The sequence below is a fragment of the Lepisosteus oculatus genome, chromosome 25, assembly GCF_040954835.1.
Source record: "Lepisosteus oculatus isolate fLepOcu1 chromosome 25, fLepOcu1.hap2, whole genome shotgun sequence".
NCBI classification, from domain to species: Eukaryota; Metazoa; Chordata; class Actinopteri; order Semionotiformes; family Lepisosteidae; genus Lepisosteus; species Lepisosteus oculatus.
Window position 1 is genome coordinate 3,902,172 of NC_090720.1, and position 16,424 is coordinate 3,918,595.

The 16,424-nt window shown below is 37.9% G+C and overlaps 2 protein-coding genes across 4 annotated transcripts; one reads left to right on the forward strand and one right to left on the reverse strand.

Moving 5' to 3' along the window:
- The first annotated feature begins 1,486 nt into the window (after window positions 1–1,486).
- Window positions 1,487–7,860, forward strand: mad2l2 (mitotic arrest deficient 2 like 2). The gene is made up of 9 exons (XM_006641971.3): window positions 1,487–1,688; window positions 2,970–3,021; window positions 3,143–3,261; window positions 3,509–3,580; window positions 3,681–3,781; window positions 4,446–4,540; window positions 5,399–5,472; window positions 5,798–5,890; window positions 6,380–7,860. Exons 2-9 carry the CDS (start codon window positions 2,982–2,984, stop codon window positions 6,419–6,421), a joined length of 636 nt encoding a protein of 211 aa, XP_006642034.1. The 5' UTR covers window positions 1,487–1,688; window positions 2,970–2,981; the 3' UTR covers window positions 6,422–7,860.
- Window positions 7,861–8,468: 608 nt separating this feature from the next.
- LOC102689839 (coiled-coil domain-containing protein 27) lies at window positions 8,469–16,419 on the reverse strand. 3 transcript variants are annotated; one of them, XM_015337199.2, is made up of 13 exons: window positions 16,328–16,419; window positions 14,953–15,142; window positions 14,187–14,343; window positions 13,981–14,100; window positions 13,074–13,225; window positions 12,624–12,785; window positions 11,902–12,117; window positions 11,239–11,395; window positions 10,765–10,895; window positions 10,231–10,308; window positions 9,608–9,820; window positions 9,136–9,240; window positions 8,469–8,748 (listed from the first exon to the last, which is right to left on the reverse strand). In XM_015337199.2, exons 2-13 carry the CDS (start codon window positions 15,085–15,087, stop codon window positions 8,620–8,622), a joined length of 1,755 nt encoding a protein of 584 aa, XP_015192685.1. In that variant the 5' UTR covers window positions 15,088–15,142; window positions 16,328–16,419; the 3' UTR covers window positions 8,469–8,619. The 3 variants fall into 3 exon arrangements, with proteins under 3 accessions (XP_015192685.1, XP_015192684.1, XP_069039785.1); XM_015337198.2 differs by having other exon boundaries at window positions 16,145–16,409; XM_069183684.1 differs by lacking the exon at window positions 16,328–16,419 and having other exon boundaries at window positions 14,953–15,164.
- Window positions 16,420–16,424: the final 5 nt, after the last annotated feature.

Consider the following 16,424-nt stretch of genomic DNA (forward strand, 5'->3'; position numbering starts at 1 on the left):
AAAAACAGAGATTCCAATATATATATATATATTAACTTGAGCCCCTTTTCCCAAGGAAAGCCGAGATTTATCGTTGGGGTTTGTTTTCATTTTTTATTCCATTAATAAGCATAAAATAAATAAATGAATAAATAAAGCAGACACAGAAACGAACAACAAAAAACAAGCAACGTTAATAAGGAAAACACAAAAATCCCCCTTTCGATATCCTTTTGATTGATCGTGAATGAACATCAAATACAATAGTGACATGATTTGCACTGACCTCTCGGGTCTTGTGAAAAATGTGGTGAAGGCGATCTGCTCGTGAACTAAAGCAATTAACGAATCTCCTCAGAAGAAAAAAAGCTCAGTAGTCTGAGATCTTTAGAAAATGTAGATTAACAGTAAAACCTGGAAACAGTTATACTCATGAAAATACAGTTATACTCATGCGTTGAACAGCAATGTTCTGCAGTGTGTCCTGTGATCTCTAAGACTGTTCATGTATTCTTAAATATACATTCAAACGTCCGATATACATTTTGGGGACTCATACCTTTTGCACAAGAGCGGTTAAGAATAGGGATGTTTAACAAGTGTAAGTGGCCCTTGAATACATTTTAAAAATAGCCTACCGAATGGAGCATCAGATTTACGTCGATTTCTCTCCACTCCAAAGCAACGAAATAAAAAATACTCGAGGCCCACCGGTGCCTCTTGTTATTCTGAGACCATTGTCCAGCACAAATTCATAACAGCACTTTAATATGCAGTGACGCAAAACTCTCCTTGTGTCTTTATATGAAGAGGATGTTCCGAAAACATCAGGGTCTGTCAGGTTGTCATAAGAAGGCAAATTAACAAAAAATCCTTTCCGAATGTATAGATACACAGCATATTTTTTTTTAATTGGAAAGGGATTAAATATTCTACGTCTATATGAGATTTCTGCTTTCTTAGAAATTAGTTACTATTTTATTTTGATATATTTTTTTGAAATTTATAGCTACGTTTTTATCAGTCAACTATACTCCAAAAGAGCTTAAACAGTTACCGTTGGCTGTTGCCATTAATTCCCATCGCATCTCAAGTGGGGCATAATAATAACGTTCTTTCAAAAATAGTAATTCGAGTATTGATTATTCTAAAAATTGCTTGGTTGTAAAAAATAATGTTTTAAAAAATGCTACTAAACTTCTTTTTTAGTGTTATCTCATGACACACAGCAAATAGACACATTATTATAAAATTATGTGCACCACCGTATTGATCTTTGAAATCATTCCCAAATTTATAAACATATATAAACCAACACTAGACACTTAAGACTATATGTAACGTATTGGATAATACGTCACGTCATGTTATTCACGACAAGAAAATATAATCTGAAGGTAATCTGATTAAGTAGAGGAAATCAAACATTATCTACAAACTCGAAATATTGCGCAATTACTACAAATACCCAACGCAATGACGCAAGAACCGGTGGCGCATAGTTAATGCGTCATCATAGAGCGACGCGCATTTCTTCAAGGTGGATTGTAAACATACTGTTAGATTTTAAACACAATTTTCTTGTAACTATACAATTCAGAAAGATATTATATTCCTCTTCTAGAATCTGTTAATATTCTGCTGTGGGATTGGATTTTGTCAGAGAGAATGTGTGGATAAATTTGGGAAAATCGCGACATTCTCTTCAGGTGGGATTCAGTTATTACATTTAACATGAACTGCACATTTATGTAGATGTGTTTCTTAATATCCGTTTATTTATGGCTCCGTCATAGTTTAGGTGTCCGACAATTAGCTCTAAGGTGATTTGTATACTTGAATTCTGATTCATTGATGTATAGGTCAGTTTTTGTAGATAACCATTCCTCGTTTTAACACGGAGTTTCTTGAATTGATTCAAAATTTATTTAAATAGAATTGTAATTTAGAATTGACTGAGCAACACGCTGTCCAGCTCACATTAAATAATTCAAAAGTAGGATAACATGTAACCTAAAAAATACGAACAAGTAAAGTCCACGTCAAATATTTGAATAAATGCAAGATTTCGGTTGTCAAGCCTTCTTCAGTTGTGTGGGAGAGAGGTAGCAGGGATAAGAAGGACAGAGCAGGTGAGAAAGGGGTCTAGACGAATGGAGATCTGGGGGAGAAGTGTGAAAATATGAAATTAATAAATTAATGGAGAGGTTTAAAAAAATAGACCCGCCAACGAGAGAGGGAGTGGTTAATGTGATATGAGATGATAGGAGTGTTTAGGGAAAAGGTTTGAGAGGTTAGCTTATAAAATGGAGAATTTGACTTTGATAATCCTGGGAACAGAAATGTTGTCGGAACCACCACTGGGATGTGGTTTTGAGTGTGGGAATTCCTCATTGGGTTGATGTTCTGCTTGCTGCTTTTGGCTGAAGTGAGGGCCCATTCCATACAGCATGAAGGCTATCCTCTGTCAATGAAAAATAGAACATTTTAAAGGCTTGGTTTAGGAAGTCCTTGTAGCTAATGAAGTCTAAGGAACATTGAGAAATAGAGAGGGTTTTTACTGTTGGATGGAAGGACCTTTTTGAGAGAACTGTGTGAATCAATGGGTTTGTAATACAGAGGTATTACAGCAGAGGAGCTGAAGGAGAGACTCATGTCCATAAAAGGAAGAGTGGTAGAAAATATATTAACAGTCAGTTTTAGATATGGATGGAGGCTGGTGAAGTCTAGTGATGCAGGACATACTGTAGATGTATCACTTGTCAAGGTCTGGGACAAAGACAGTACAAGAGGAGAAGATGTTTTCTTCTACTCAACCAACCACAATGTTTGCATTATGACTGCATTGCAGTCCTGGTACCCATGAGGACTCCGATGACGTGGTTCCAGAGAAGTGTATTGAAAGAAAGTGCATTCAGGGAGAGGCCCTAAAAGATTAAATATGTAATTTGCCTCGTTGCCTAAAAAATGTTGACCTTTTTTTTACTTAGTGTGCTGACAGCATGACTACTCTTACCAGACAGGATCTCAATTTTGGACAAGGTATGACACTCATTTTCTTATTCACATTCCTTTAAAAAAATATGTCTTCTTTAATATGCATCTGTAACATTTTAAAATGAATGGTAGATTATGTATCTGATTTTAACCCCTGTTCTTTCAGTGGTAGCTGACATCCTGTGTGAGTTCCTGGAGGTGGCCATTCACTTAATCCTGTATGTCCGGGAGGTGTACCCCACAGGGATTTTTCAGAAGAGAAAAAAGTACAATGTTCCTGTGCAAGTAAGAAAGAAAAGCCCTGATTTTTCCTACAATGTTGATATTTGATTACTTTGCCATTTGTAATTGGGTTTAGCAGCCATTATTATTATCTTATGCATGTTTGACAATTGAAAGAATATTGGCACTGGATATTAGGTTTTTGATTCTTAAATTTGATTCAAAAAGGGTTTTCAGTCTTAGAATTAGCATACCACTTTCCACTAAACATTTTTCAACTGCTCTTATTTCTCTGGTTTTATTTTTTCAGATGTCATGTCATCCTGAGCTGAACCAGTATATACAGGACACCTTGCATTGCATCAAACCATTAATTGAAAAGGTAGGAGATGCTTTTATAGTTGTTTTATAACCTCACATTTAGGAACTAAAGACCTGAGCTTGCTTCATGCGTAGACTGATTTTAAAACCTTTTTCCCTAGAATGATGCAGAGAAAGTTGTTGTCGTCATTATGGACAAAGAGCACCATCCAGTGGAGAGATTTGTGTTTGAAATTTCACAGCCCCCACTGCTTTCCATCAGGTTTGTTACAGTGCAGTCAGCGGTGGCTTCTTGTAAAGTGTTTTATTGTTTTCCTTCATCATCTGTCTTCTTAGAAATTTATTCAGAGATGATTGTCAAAATTAAACTTAGGAGAGACTTACTAACTAGCCATTGTTTGATGTATGAATCATTTTTATAGAACACTAGGCACAAAAAACACATCAATGTAAGGTACAGATGCTTGTTATAAAACAGACCATTCCGTAAGCTTCAACAACAACTCCACTCCCTTTAGTTTAATGCTTGACAGTCTACACATGTTTTACTTTTGATGAATCGGGGACTAAAAAACTAAACAGATATTATTAAATAAATTTAGAGATTTCACAACAGTATTCTGGATGCTTCCAGTATTCATTGACACCACTAAATAATGACTTTTAAATAAAGGGATAAGAACTTAATTAGTTTTAAATGTAGAGATTATTGAACACTACTAGTTACAATAATTATTGATGGCTTATGTACTTCAGTTTCTTTCTTTAATGACTACTGAATATTTTCTCTCAATGCGCTTACCTGATTATAAGTATTTTAATCATGTTTTGTTGTATGGAAGGCTCACTTATCTTACTTTTTTACTTTAAAATATAAAAGTTTGGAAGTTGTTGGTTGTGACATTTTGTGTGTCCTGTGTTTGCAGCTCAGATACTTTGCTTTCTCATGTGGAGCAGTTGCTGAGAGCAGTCATCCTAAAAATCAGCGTATGTGATGCGGTGCTTGACAACAATCCTCCAGGTACAGCACTTTGTGTTCTAATGTATAATAATCCTACGTCATATTATTCTTCTGTTTTATTCTAAACATTAGCTGTACAGGACTTCCTCCTTTAACTGATGTTTTGGTGCTGATTAATGAATTGCTACATGAAGCAGGAAAATTGTTGCCCTTGCAGAGATAATACAGATTTAGTCTTACATTGCTCTGGCAAAACCAAATGCTTCTTTAAAAGGGTGCTATTAAGACCAGTTAAAACACTGCTTTCGGATAGCTTTCAGATTCTAAATTTAGAAAAGGATTTTCCTCAGCCATCTAGACTGTTTGGTAGTCAGCAGCAAATTAATCTATGGATCTAATCCTGCTGTTTCTTTATAGAGGCCACAGTATCAGATTTGACAACATGGCTCCATAGCTTGTTCCAAAACCCCACCCTAACTCCTACTGTAAAGAAGTGTCTTATTCTTGGTTTTAAAGACAGTTAAATATTCTTTTTTTTTGTGCCACGTGGTTCATGTTTCACAGTTTATTATGAATGAGTCCACTCCGATGACTTTGTGATGCCTTTGAGAATTTCGAATACAAGAATTGGGTCCCCTTGTAGTTTTCTCTGTTCAAGCCTATAGAGGTTCATTTCCTCCAGCCTGTCAGTGATGGACATTCCCTTATGCCCTGGAATGCATCTAGTTACTTCTCTGTGGACTGATTACCTTTTTTGTAACATGGTGACCAAAATTAGACAAAAAGTCTAAACGTCTGCATTGCACATTTGATTGTAGGGTTAGATATTGAGTCTCAAGCACAAACTGTAAATGGTGTGTTTTTTATGTACAGTATTGCCTAGTGAATTTAGAATGGAATTTTCCTCTCCTTTTACAGGATGCACATTTACAGTGCTGGTGCACACCAGAGAAGCTGCCATCCGCAATATGGAAAAAATTCAAGTTATTAAGGTTGGCAAAACATTTCTTATGGTAAAAGGAGGAGGACTTTTGAGGTTAAAACTGTGGTACTAATTACAGGGAGCTATAAATTGTAACTGGTGTTTTGGAGGGAATAGCTACACATTTAAAATTAGTTACATTAGTATGAACTCTAAATTTTTAAACCCATTTTTTTTCAAGCCCTTGGTAATCAAAACCTGTTTTTTTAATGACTTGCTGTATTTTTATCTAGAAACAGGGGAAGCAGCTTCAAAAATATTTTTGTTTTACAGTTTATTTGAATATGTGAATAATCAACATTGGGAATCCAAACAATGTGTTTCTTGCGTCTCAGGATTTCCCGTGGATAGTTGCTGATGAACAGGAAGTGCACATGCGGGAGCCCAGACTTATACCTCTGAAAACTATGACATCCGATATTGTTAAAGTGAGTAGACTTTACTGGTATTTCTAATGTGTTTGACAGAAATAAAAAGAATACCTCTTGTAAACATTTTACATTTGTTGTACATCCAATGTTTAAGTGAATCAAAGCTGCTCTTTTAACCCTTTACAATTTTAATTCTAATTTCTTTTTTTCTTTCTGATCAGTAGCATGTGGGTGAGTGTTATTGTAGGTTACAGTTTACAAGTCTAAGACATCTTATATAAAAATTAGGAATTACAATATATGCATGTTTTGAGAACCAGAAATTTACTCAAAACCTCCACTGCTCCATCAGAGTTTCTTACTATTAAAACAGCATTGACTGTTACTAATACAACTTTGAAACAACACAGGCAATTCTTTAAAAAAATGTCTGTGTAAAATGGGAGTTGTTTATTGATTGCATTAAAGTTTCTATATCTATGATAATCACATATTTCTTTTAATTTGGGATAACTATGTGAGACCTTCTTTTTCCCCCTTTTCTAGATGCAGCTGTATGTAGAGGAAAGGGCACAGAAAACTTCATGAATTGTACAGGGGATACAGAGTGTGCCAGATCTGAAACATACCTGGCATACTTGTATAATGCAGTCAGAGACTGAGGTGCAACTTTATCTTGACACCCCTGGCCAACATTGGGCTTTCTTTGAACATTGCAAATGCAACTGCAGGCTTGTTTTTCTTCCACATCTTCAGCACGGAACGTAGCAAGACGTGGATATGCAAGAATGGATTCAATTACATAATAGAAAGGATTCATAAATAGCCTTAATGCCTTTGAATTTGCATTTACAGTTGTTGCTCATTTAATGTCTTAGAGGTAGAAAGCATTTCATACAAATACAAGAGATCTAAAGTATTTGAAGCAATACCTCTGGAAATGTGAATGGTGAGGAAAATGGTTTTAAAATTATATGTAATTGATGCAAGGTTAACATTAACTGTACTGCAGCATCCTTAAGTATCAGATGTTATTGTAAAATAGCAGATTTTAGAGTGTACATTATGTAAACAAGACTTTTTTCATATCCCATTATAATTTCTGTAAAATTCATTTTTACAGTTGTCAAATTGTCAGGTGGCTTTAAATTCCAACTAAGAATGATTTGGGTATTTGTCCTTGTGGATCTGATATTTTTGCTTTGTGGCTAGAGATTCAGTACGATATTGATAAGAGCATGCTTTGATACATTGCCTAGCATCTTGTGGCTTGATGGCTCAATTGTTTAGAAGTCTCGTTTTGATACCAGTAATATCTGCCTGAAAAAAATGACAACTGGTTGGCTTTGCTATATATACAGTATGAGTGCACATTATTTCACTGTAGAAGTAAATTTTGGATAACTGTTCAGTACTGAAATTTAAAAAGCAATTTCAATGCAAATGAATGACAATGTTAGAATATATGTGTGTCTTGGTGCTTTGGGGGTGGATGGGGTGTAACAGTGTCATATTGCCTTAAAGAGATTATTCATTCTGCTTTGGAAAATGGGAGATAAGGTGTGGATTTGACCTCTTAACTTTTCCAGGCAGCAGACAATCTTGTCCTTTTTTTCCCCACAGAACAGTTTGCTGTTCCATAGGACTCTAATCAGACAATTCAGATAATTTTGTTGAAACAAAATTTGAAGCCATCTTTGCATGTAACAGAGATCTCATTGTCGTACCATGTAGGAGTGTAGCTTTGCTGGAATGTTTAGGACCTCTCAAGGTCCTTGGGATCTTCTGGCACTGTAAGTTCTATTGGCTTTATGTACAATGGATGCTTTATATTTGCTCTAAATAGACTGTTTTTGCAGCAGTCAACCCTTTCTTTTTGGCAACTGGAACAGAAACAATTTTCCGAGAAGAATTTCCTCATATTTCATCAAATCTTACTGGTACAGGACAAACACCTCCATCCAAGGTGGTGTAAAATTGTAAATGTGGACTATATCAATTTAATAAATATGGTTTTTAAATCTTAATGTTAATTTCTTTTTTATTATCTTATTCCCAGCTTCCTATTCTGCTAACTTTGTCTGGAAAAAGTCTAGGGCTGTAATAATGAGATTCTGAGATAGCCCATATTTCATAAGTCAGAATGATGTTATTCATAGAGAGTACTTATAAACTGGATTATGTCAAATATGGAAGTATGGAATGTGTCAAAAGATAAGAAAGATATGCAATTTCCGTCATATGAAACTGTTTGTCATTCGGAGTGGAGGTTGAGCTGCTCGGAGAGACTTGCTGTATCTCTGCTTGGTCCTAACTCTCCTGTAAGGAGCTGCAGATCTTGCACCACGACACAAGCTGTGCCAAAGTGGCCACATTGGAGGAGCATATTAGTAGGTTCTTATTGTCCCCATGCAGGTACAGTGCTCATAAGCACAAGGCAGAGTCTTTGGAAATGACCAATTCAAATTGGGTGGGTAGAAGTAAAAAATAACAGGTCATTCCAAGATAAAATATGAATACTAACATGTTTTCATTATTAATATGATCACAGGTACCAATACTGAGAGCAATATTTTTTTAACTCAAGAACAGTTCCATGTGATTTTTATCTCTTGCAAAAAAGGCTGCATCTGTGTAAGGGTGTTCCAAAAAATTGTATTCAATTACCCCAAAAATGTGTGATTTTAGTTACACATAAGAAATCAACACCATTAGGCAATGTCTTTTGTTAAACAAAAACATATTTTCAGAATGTAGGAGTCTGTCTTCTGGTCATTTAGATATTTTTAGCTCTTTCTGGTTAAGATGGGCTTAGGCTTAGCAACTGGTTGCGTTTCTGTGGTGAAAAGGGGGGGCACTTTCTCTCCTTTCTGTGTGAGCATTTGGTGAAATTGAGAACGGTCATCAATTATTTTCTGAAAAAGAAAAGATACACGTTTGACAAAGAATAACTTCTCATTTGCTTTTCATGAGCTTGTCTTATAAAAAAGGCTAGTGTTTCCAGATTTGTTTGTTAGCCTTTGCCAGAAACATTAGTATTCCACTTGTCTACATCTTCTGAAGACCTATTCTTCGGTTCAAATTTGTATGAAAGCATCTGTTGCTGCTTTCTAGTGAATGGTCTCTTGTTGGAGCCATGACAGGACAAGACAGAGCTGAAGGTAATGTCTTTCCAGTTGTGAATGACCCGCCTGTATAAATAGAACATTGTTCCTCAGATCAATAGGCTGTTATAAATCACAGTCGAGCTATGTCCCATGTTACAGATACTCCTGAGGTCTTTCCACTGTCATCTACTGTACCTGCATTGTGCACAGAAGCTCAGAGTCACTGATCTCGGTGTGAGGGGGTTTGGCACCGGGAGCACAGTAAGCAGCCTGGATGATCTTTCCACGGATTCTCTCAAACTGGACAAAAAATATTGGGGACAAAAATAGATAATTCTTGTAATTTAACATTGTAACCCTTACAGTATTAAACATCTTACATTTCTTATTGTGGACTGTTTTGGCTTGATAGAGTCATTCATAGCACAGTACGCCCTGCTTATACAGTTTGGAGAATATATTGATCACATTGTAAAGAGCAAAAGCCTTCTGTTCATGCGGTCTTCTGAACTGTGAGCATGAGCAAATGAGGTTAAAAGACCGTATGAGGGGAAACTATGAATTAGCCAGAGGAGAACAAGTTAGTCTCGCTGATCAGCTACAAAAGAACAGGTATCTAAAAGCAGGAGTTATGTGCAGGGACATCTCCTGAGATAGATGGCAATACCCTGGATTGAAGGTGCTCCAGAGAGACTTTGGCCTGATTGTGTTGTTGCTGGAGACTGTCCCTTTTGCCCTGACACTCCTTGCTGTTTTTTTCCAGCTCTTTAATCCTGGTTCTCTCTGTAACCAGCTCCTGCTGCAGCTGGAGTTGTTGAGCCTTCAACTCTGCCACCACTGTGTTTCCCTCTGACAGCTCCTGTTGCTGCTGTGCTATGTGCTGTATGGACAGTAAAGTGAACCACAGTTACTGTGGAGAAATGGTAAAGCCCTTTACATTGAAGTATCTTTATCAGCTTTTAACATATTGATTTGGTACACCATTTAAATTAAGTTTAAAGAGAACAATGAAGAATATTTTCATAAAACCTTGCACTGTATAGTTTAAAATATTCATTGGGTCAAATCACATTTTCAATGAAAGCCCAGTCATAATTATTTGAACTTTGTTTTTAGTCTTATAGTAGAAATTCAGCTCTAATGGCAAATGACTATACAATGGCTGAATTTTCTAGAATACCCCTTTTGTGTATGGGAACATCTAGGAATCTGAGAGTTTATAATAACAGGCCATTGAAAAAATGTTGTTTTCTCCATGAAGATTATATATGCCTTCAAAGGCACCCTTACTTTTTGCAGTGTGAAGTTCTCCTTTTCTAAATCTGCCATCAATTCTTCATTTCTTTTCCCGTCTCGTAAACAAGAAAACTAAAAGAAACAAAGATTACTGTCCCGTGCTTTATGATAAATCTAAAAAAAATGTATATATTCCCAAATACGGTAAAGCAATACACATTTTAAGTTTGATATAAAGCTTATCTTTGGATTATTCTATTTTCACATACTGTTGTTGGTATTACTTTGGATTTTGACATAACAGGAAATATACAATAGCAACAATGCAAAGAGTGAATAGTTGTGTGCAGCACATTCACTTCAATCCAAATCAACAGAGCTTATCTTTCTCATCACCCTCTGAGCTGCCACAATACAAGATTGAAGTACTTTCATTGGGAAGTTGTCCAATATGTCTCTGTCTTCCACTTACGAAATCTGCATCCTTTCGCTCAATTTTGCAACTTGAAGTATTGCTTAGTACACTTGTATCATCTAATCTCAGAGGGTTAGGTTTAGTCCAGTCAAGTTGCTTGCCCACTGATGTACCTTTTTCGACATGGCTTGTAGTTGGGACATCCTGTCTCTCAGCTCCCTCCTGAGTCTCTCCTGCCTGTGCCCGACTTTTGCCAGCTCAGTCTCTCGGGCAGACAGGCTCCTCCGCAGGGAACACACAGTGCCTGGTTTCAAAGGTTGACAGGGAAAAGGAATGAGTACTGAGCTGCTTTTTATTTGACACGTTTAGATCTGCTGGAATGTGTGGGTCATAAGGTGTCACAGAAAATGCTGAAAAAAAGCCCTTGTAACTTTACGGAGTTTTGCATGGTAAATGTGCATGACATTTGTTTAGTCTCCCCCTGGTTTTTCTAACCTGCATCTTGCATTTCCCATGATTTGTGTCAAACTTTGCTGTTCCTCGCCTTACAATGCTCATGCACACAATGTGCTTTACAATGCTATCCTGTTTTTATCTTTATACACTATAGTAAGACTTTACAAAAACAGTAGTGCTACAGTACCTACCAGTAGAAATTGTGTAGTTGCTTTTCATTTCCTGCAGCTCCTTCACTAGCTTCTCATTGGTGGCTTTGAGTTCTTTCATCTGCAATTCAGACTCCAGCCCTTGATTCTTGTCCATCTCACTACGTTTGTCTAAGTTTAGTTCCCATGTGTCTGGGCTCTGAAGAGTACAAGAAGTGAATTTTACTGCTATGTGGTATAGTATTCTGACATCATATTGAGAACAGTTCCAGAAATCCACTCAATGTTTGTCCCTAATAAATGCTCACAGAACAAAAAGGTACTTTTCAATCACATTTACTAGATATTATGATTGAATATTAAATACTTTTTTAAAAAAGTATCTAAAAATGTTCCCTTTCCTCTCGCCGATAAAGGCTAAGTTATAAAAACCCCTTTTAAAAAAAGTTCCAAATAAAAGTTAAAAAAGATTAAGCTCTCATTTTTCTAATAATGTACTGTATATATATATACGTTGTCCATCCATCCATTTTTGTACAAGCTTCTTCCAATTCAAGGTCACATGGGAGCTGGAGCCTATTCCAGCAAGCTACAGGTGCAAGGCAGGGCACAGCCTTTATGGGACACCAGTCTATTGCAGGACAGATACACAGACACACACGCATTCACACCTGGGCCAATTTTCCTGCAAGCGCAAAGCTTTACCTTATGCTGAGACTTCACAAGCCCGGTTTCGTTGTCTATTGGATCATTCTCCTCATTCTCGGAGATCTCAGCTGCTCGTTGAAATTGAGGACTGGCCCGTTTTAAAATCTCTATTTCTTCCCTCAGTCCAGCTATCAGGGTGTCCTTCCTTGATGCCTCCTCTTCAAAGCTCCTAAGATGCTTGATCTCTTCTCCTAAACGCAGGATCAGTTCTGCCTGTTGGCACAGACTGCAGTGAAGTTGGTTTAAGTGAACCAGAAGAGAGGAGTAGCAAATGCAGGTCCTGCTAGTTTAGGGATTAACTCACTGATGCTCCCAGCTATTCCTAATGGGCTTCATGAGAACACAGTCTGTGTAGTATAATCTATATATAAAACACATAATCTATACATAAACTAATTAAATCTATACATAATTCAGTGGGATTTAAATTTCCCTTTTTCTTTAATCAATAGGGTAAAAAGACGTGTCAATGCATAGAACTCAAATATGGAAGCTGACGTAAATGTGCATAAAATGGATATTATTCGCTTTTTATTACCTTTCTTCCTAGCCCTTTGCAACTCACTTCCTCTGACTCTTATTTCCTATCCAACAGCAAGAACCTTAGCAGCTTTAGTCTGTTGGGGCAGGTAAACCCCAATAGAAAACCCACAATTAAATATTACTGGTCTTGTGTTGTTCCCAGTGACGAGGATGCAGTGGGCAAAGCCATCTCTAACCTGAGCCTTGATGACCTCCTCATTCCGGGCCAGGCTCAGCTGATGGGTCAGTTCTGTCACCTTCTCCTGAAGGGCCTCGATCACATGGTCCTTTCTCACGCATTCTGCCTCAAACTCTGAGAGGCGGGTGATTTCATCACCGAGCATCAGCAAACTCTGTTCCTGCAGAGAGGAAGCTCTCAGTGCTCTGTGGTCATTGCAAGGTTATGCAAGCTGCGATTTGTCATTGAGAAAATTTATATTGGACCCAGAAATCTTATCTTGAGTCTTGTTTTGATGAGTTCCTACGGATGGATTTGTTTCTTTTATTATATCTAGAAAAAGTCATGCCCACATGCTGCAAAACTCTTGTGCTGTAGGTGTTTTATAAGGGGACTTCTAGAATATTACTGAACTAAAATAGTAAATATCTTGAAATATTGGCAGTCTGCCACAAGAGAGCTCTCTCACCTTCTCGTGCAATAAGGCAATGTACCATGGGCATTTCCCTCCTGCGCTGGTGGCCAAGGCTGGACTGTTGCGCTGGACTTCTCTACTAATTCGGTCAATAGATGTGTTATTGTGAAGTTCACTCAGACTCTGAGAAAGCAGAAACCTGCAAGCTACAAAACAACCTTGCATTTCAAACGTATTCATTCCCGTCATTTATTAGCAGATTTTCTCTGATGATTAAAGCTTGAAATTTAAACTTGTAAATGTTAAAAATCACTCACAGACTTTTCTTATCGGTCTTTAAGAAAGGTTACAATTGTGAGGTGACCATTCAGTCCATCTAGCTTGTTTGGTTGCTAAAAATGAATAGATCAGATGATCCCATCTATCCATTTCATCAGGAATCACAGGGCCTCAGCAGACACAATGTGGCTCAGTACCATGCTCCTGACTCCCACAATCCTCTGTGTAAAAAAAGTGCCTCCTGTTCTCAGTGATAAATGCACTTCCTGTCGACCTTCACTTTCGTCCTCTGGATTGTCTGTCACTGTTAATGCTGGTGAAATCAGTTGAGCTGACTTTGAAAATGCCTTACAGGATGTAAAATATTTTTACCAGCTTTACTAGTGATTTAAGATTTTAATCTGTCTGTGTGCGTTAGTAAGGAAATATTTTAGCTGTTCTTCCATTACTCTTTTGCAATGGGGTGCCCAGAATTGTACTTCACATTCCACATCATGATTTATTAATGCATTGCACAATTTTAACACAACTTCTTTTGGTTGTCTTAAGTTGTCTCTTAAATTCAAGACAACTTATTTTTAGAGAAGAAAAAGGTGTGGAAATCTTTGACACACATGTAAGGCTTAGCTAGTCACAAATGCTGCAGAACGGGAACAATAAAACATTCTGCGACCATTCTCACCACTGCTGGCTGATGCCGGAGATGGAGGGATGGATGTATTTGGTTGCAGTTTCAGTCGAGTGCTGTCAGATGTGCCAGTACTGGAGCTAGGTGGATAACTAACACTTTGAGTCCAAGCACCTGGAGAAACACGATTGGTTTTGCCATGAGAGGGAAATTATTTACTCAGAACATACCTTAGGGTAAATAATAAAAATACTGCTTACCCCTTGTAGCAGGCGCAGATCTGCTGGCTTTGGGATGGTCTGCTGAGGTGTTAGTCCCTGGGCAACTGGCCTGATAGTCTTCAATAGAAGGCAGGTGCACCTTCTCATTGTGCAGGTCACCCTGAAGGTCTTTCGCCACCATCATCGTGGCCGGAGGCTGCAATGACACATGGAGAAATAACAGCGCTTCCTCGGGTGTATTTTAACTACTACGTGCTTGGACCTCAGGGATTTTTACACAGCTCTGTCACTGTTCCAACCATCAAAGATGTAAGGTAAACAAAATAAACGCAATGCAAATGAAATAACCGCTGAGGCAAATGCAACTCAGGATGGTGGATACCTCAATTCATGACCCACTGGAGGGGCTCCTGGCTCTGTAGAGGCCAAGCCCTTCAACCTTTCACCGACTGTGGCCATTGCTTACTGTGTATATCCCCATATTTACCTGACCTGCACTGCCGTACGCATACACACCATCTCTCCAGCTTCAGGATACTTTCAAACACATTTTGCTTCATTCTCTACATTGTCTATAAAAGGGATATTCTACCTGTGACTCTTGCCACAGTCCATTGTGGAATATTATGACAGCCAGCTCCTTAATTATTTATTTGATGATTAGTAGGATGGAGACAGCAGTTAACATGCTGTCTGTATCAATGTACTTATTGGAAGCTGATTGGAAGAGTCCTGAGTGCTGGGCAACCCTGGTCTGTATTACCTTGGAGGATGATAACTCAGTTGACTGTTATTTTCTGATTACCTGATTTTCTTGCAAGTTTGAAGGGGTCCAGCATGTTTTCCTTTGAACTGGTCGCGTGTAGCTACTTCTCCCGCAGTGCCGATGGGCTGTCTGCGGCCTAGCGAGGGGTGTCTTATTTCCAAGAGTTTTCATCATCTTCGAGGGTGAGGCAGCCCCCTATGGTTGCCATCCGGTACATGAGGACATTCACCTGGAGATTCAGAAGTGCGTTTAGATGCATGTTCTTTAGCAAAAAAAAAAGAAAAATCAGTAAATAAAATGAATTAAACTCAATGAAAAATCTCAATGGCAAATATAACTTGCACTCACCTACTTGCAAATGCTAGGCATACAATCAAATGCTTTAGATAGATATATAATACTTTATTAATCCTGTAGGGAAATTTATGCCTTACTTAAATAAAGTTCTCTTAAACCACAGCATGGTAAGGCTGGGGACTACATAGAAGCTTATTCTAACTGCCTTGAGACACATTTGAGGTAGCTTTGCATGCACCCCACCTGGGAAATGAACAACTCTTCGCTAATTATTCAGGCCATTCAAGGCAGCAATAACCTGTAGCTTTCATTCTGACAGTCCTTGCCGCAGGTTCATGGCTTTTAAAGAGCACTCAACTGTTCAGTCATACAGAAGTGATATTCCAGGTACATTAGAAAAACAAAGATATTTTTATCTATCAAAATTCCTTCATGTACTCTTATGCAATATGGTTTGCGTGTAAATTCGGTTCCCGTGGAAACGGGCCCCCAAACAATGGTATCTAAGAAGCACAAACAGTAGGAGAAAAAACACGCTGATGAGCTCAAATAAGAGGTTTCTCTGTCCTTCGGCTCATAAAACGTCAATATGCTGTACACTACTCTTAGCTACTACTAATATTTCTATTGGAGCTAGAGATTACTGTGCAGTAATTACGCAAAATTTAAAAACACCTAAGAATATGATCATTTCGTGTTAACTTCTTGCAGATGAAAAATCTTTTAACAATTAAGCATAATGCAATATCCAACAGCCGCCGGGCGATCAGTTTGAAAAGCACTGAATCCTCAAGATGAGTACTATCACCGGTTTTGTGACGAATGAGTTGTTTTTTAAAACACGCTGCAGTAGTCCTGTTTGAAAGTTGCAGGGTTTTGTTTTTGAGTTCTTGCACTGTATTCCGTATACATTCGGTCTCTGCAAAAGACTTACCTAAGAAATCTCTGTTTTTTTAGCATCTGATTGTCGGAGAAATTAGCTCCTCGTAGTTGTTTCACAATTGTTGAGCGCCTGTCTACGCATTTCTCTTAAAGGAATTTCGGCGGTGAACCACGACTGGAGCCATTCCTCACCCGAAGGACAGTTTTTAGATAAGAACCAGGGTGAGGTGCTTACCGTGCTACTGAAGAAAAATAATTCATATTTAGAAGCTGCGTGTCAAGAGGAACTGAGCAGAATAATCGGTCTCGATTGTTGCGCACTTTCGTCGCCA

Excerpts from the sequence above, each read along its gene's own strand:
- mad2l2 (XM_006641971.3), top strand. The coding sequence starts at position 2,982 with ATGACTACTCTTACCAGACAGGATCTCAATTTTGGACAAG. Across the intron at positions 3,262-3,508 it reads AGTACAATGTTCCTGTGCAA|ATGTCATGTCATCCTGAGCT; the intron begins GTAAGAAAGAAA and ends TTATTTTTTCAG. Across the intron at positions 4,541-5,398 it reads GCTTGACAACAATCCTCCAG|GATGCACATTTACAGTGCTG; the intron begins GTACAGCACTTT and ends CTCCTTTTACAG.
- LOC102689839 (XM_015337199.2), bottom strand. The coding sequence starts at position 15,087 with ATGATGAAAACTCTTGGAAATAAGACACCCCTCGCTAGGCCGCAGACA. Across the intron at positions 12,118-12,623 it reads AGGAGGTCATCAAGGCTCAG|GCAGAACTGATCCTGCGTTT; the intron begins GTTAGAGATGGC and ends CTGTGCCAACAG. Across the intron at positions 8,749-9,135 it reads AGCTTCTGTGCACAATGCAG|AAAATAATTGATGACCGTTC; the intron begins GTACAGTAGATG and ends TTTCTTTTTCAG.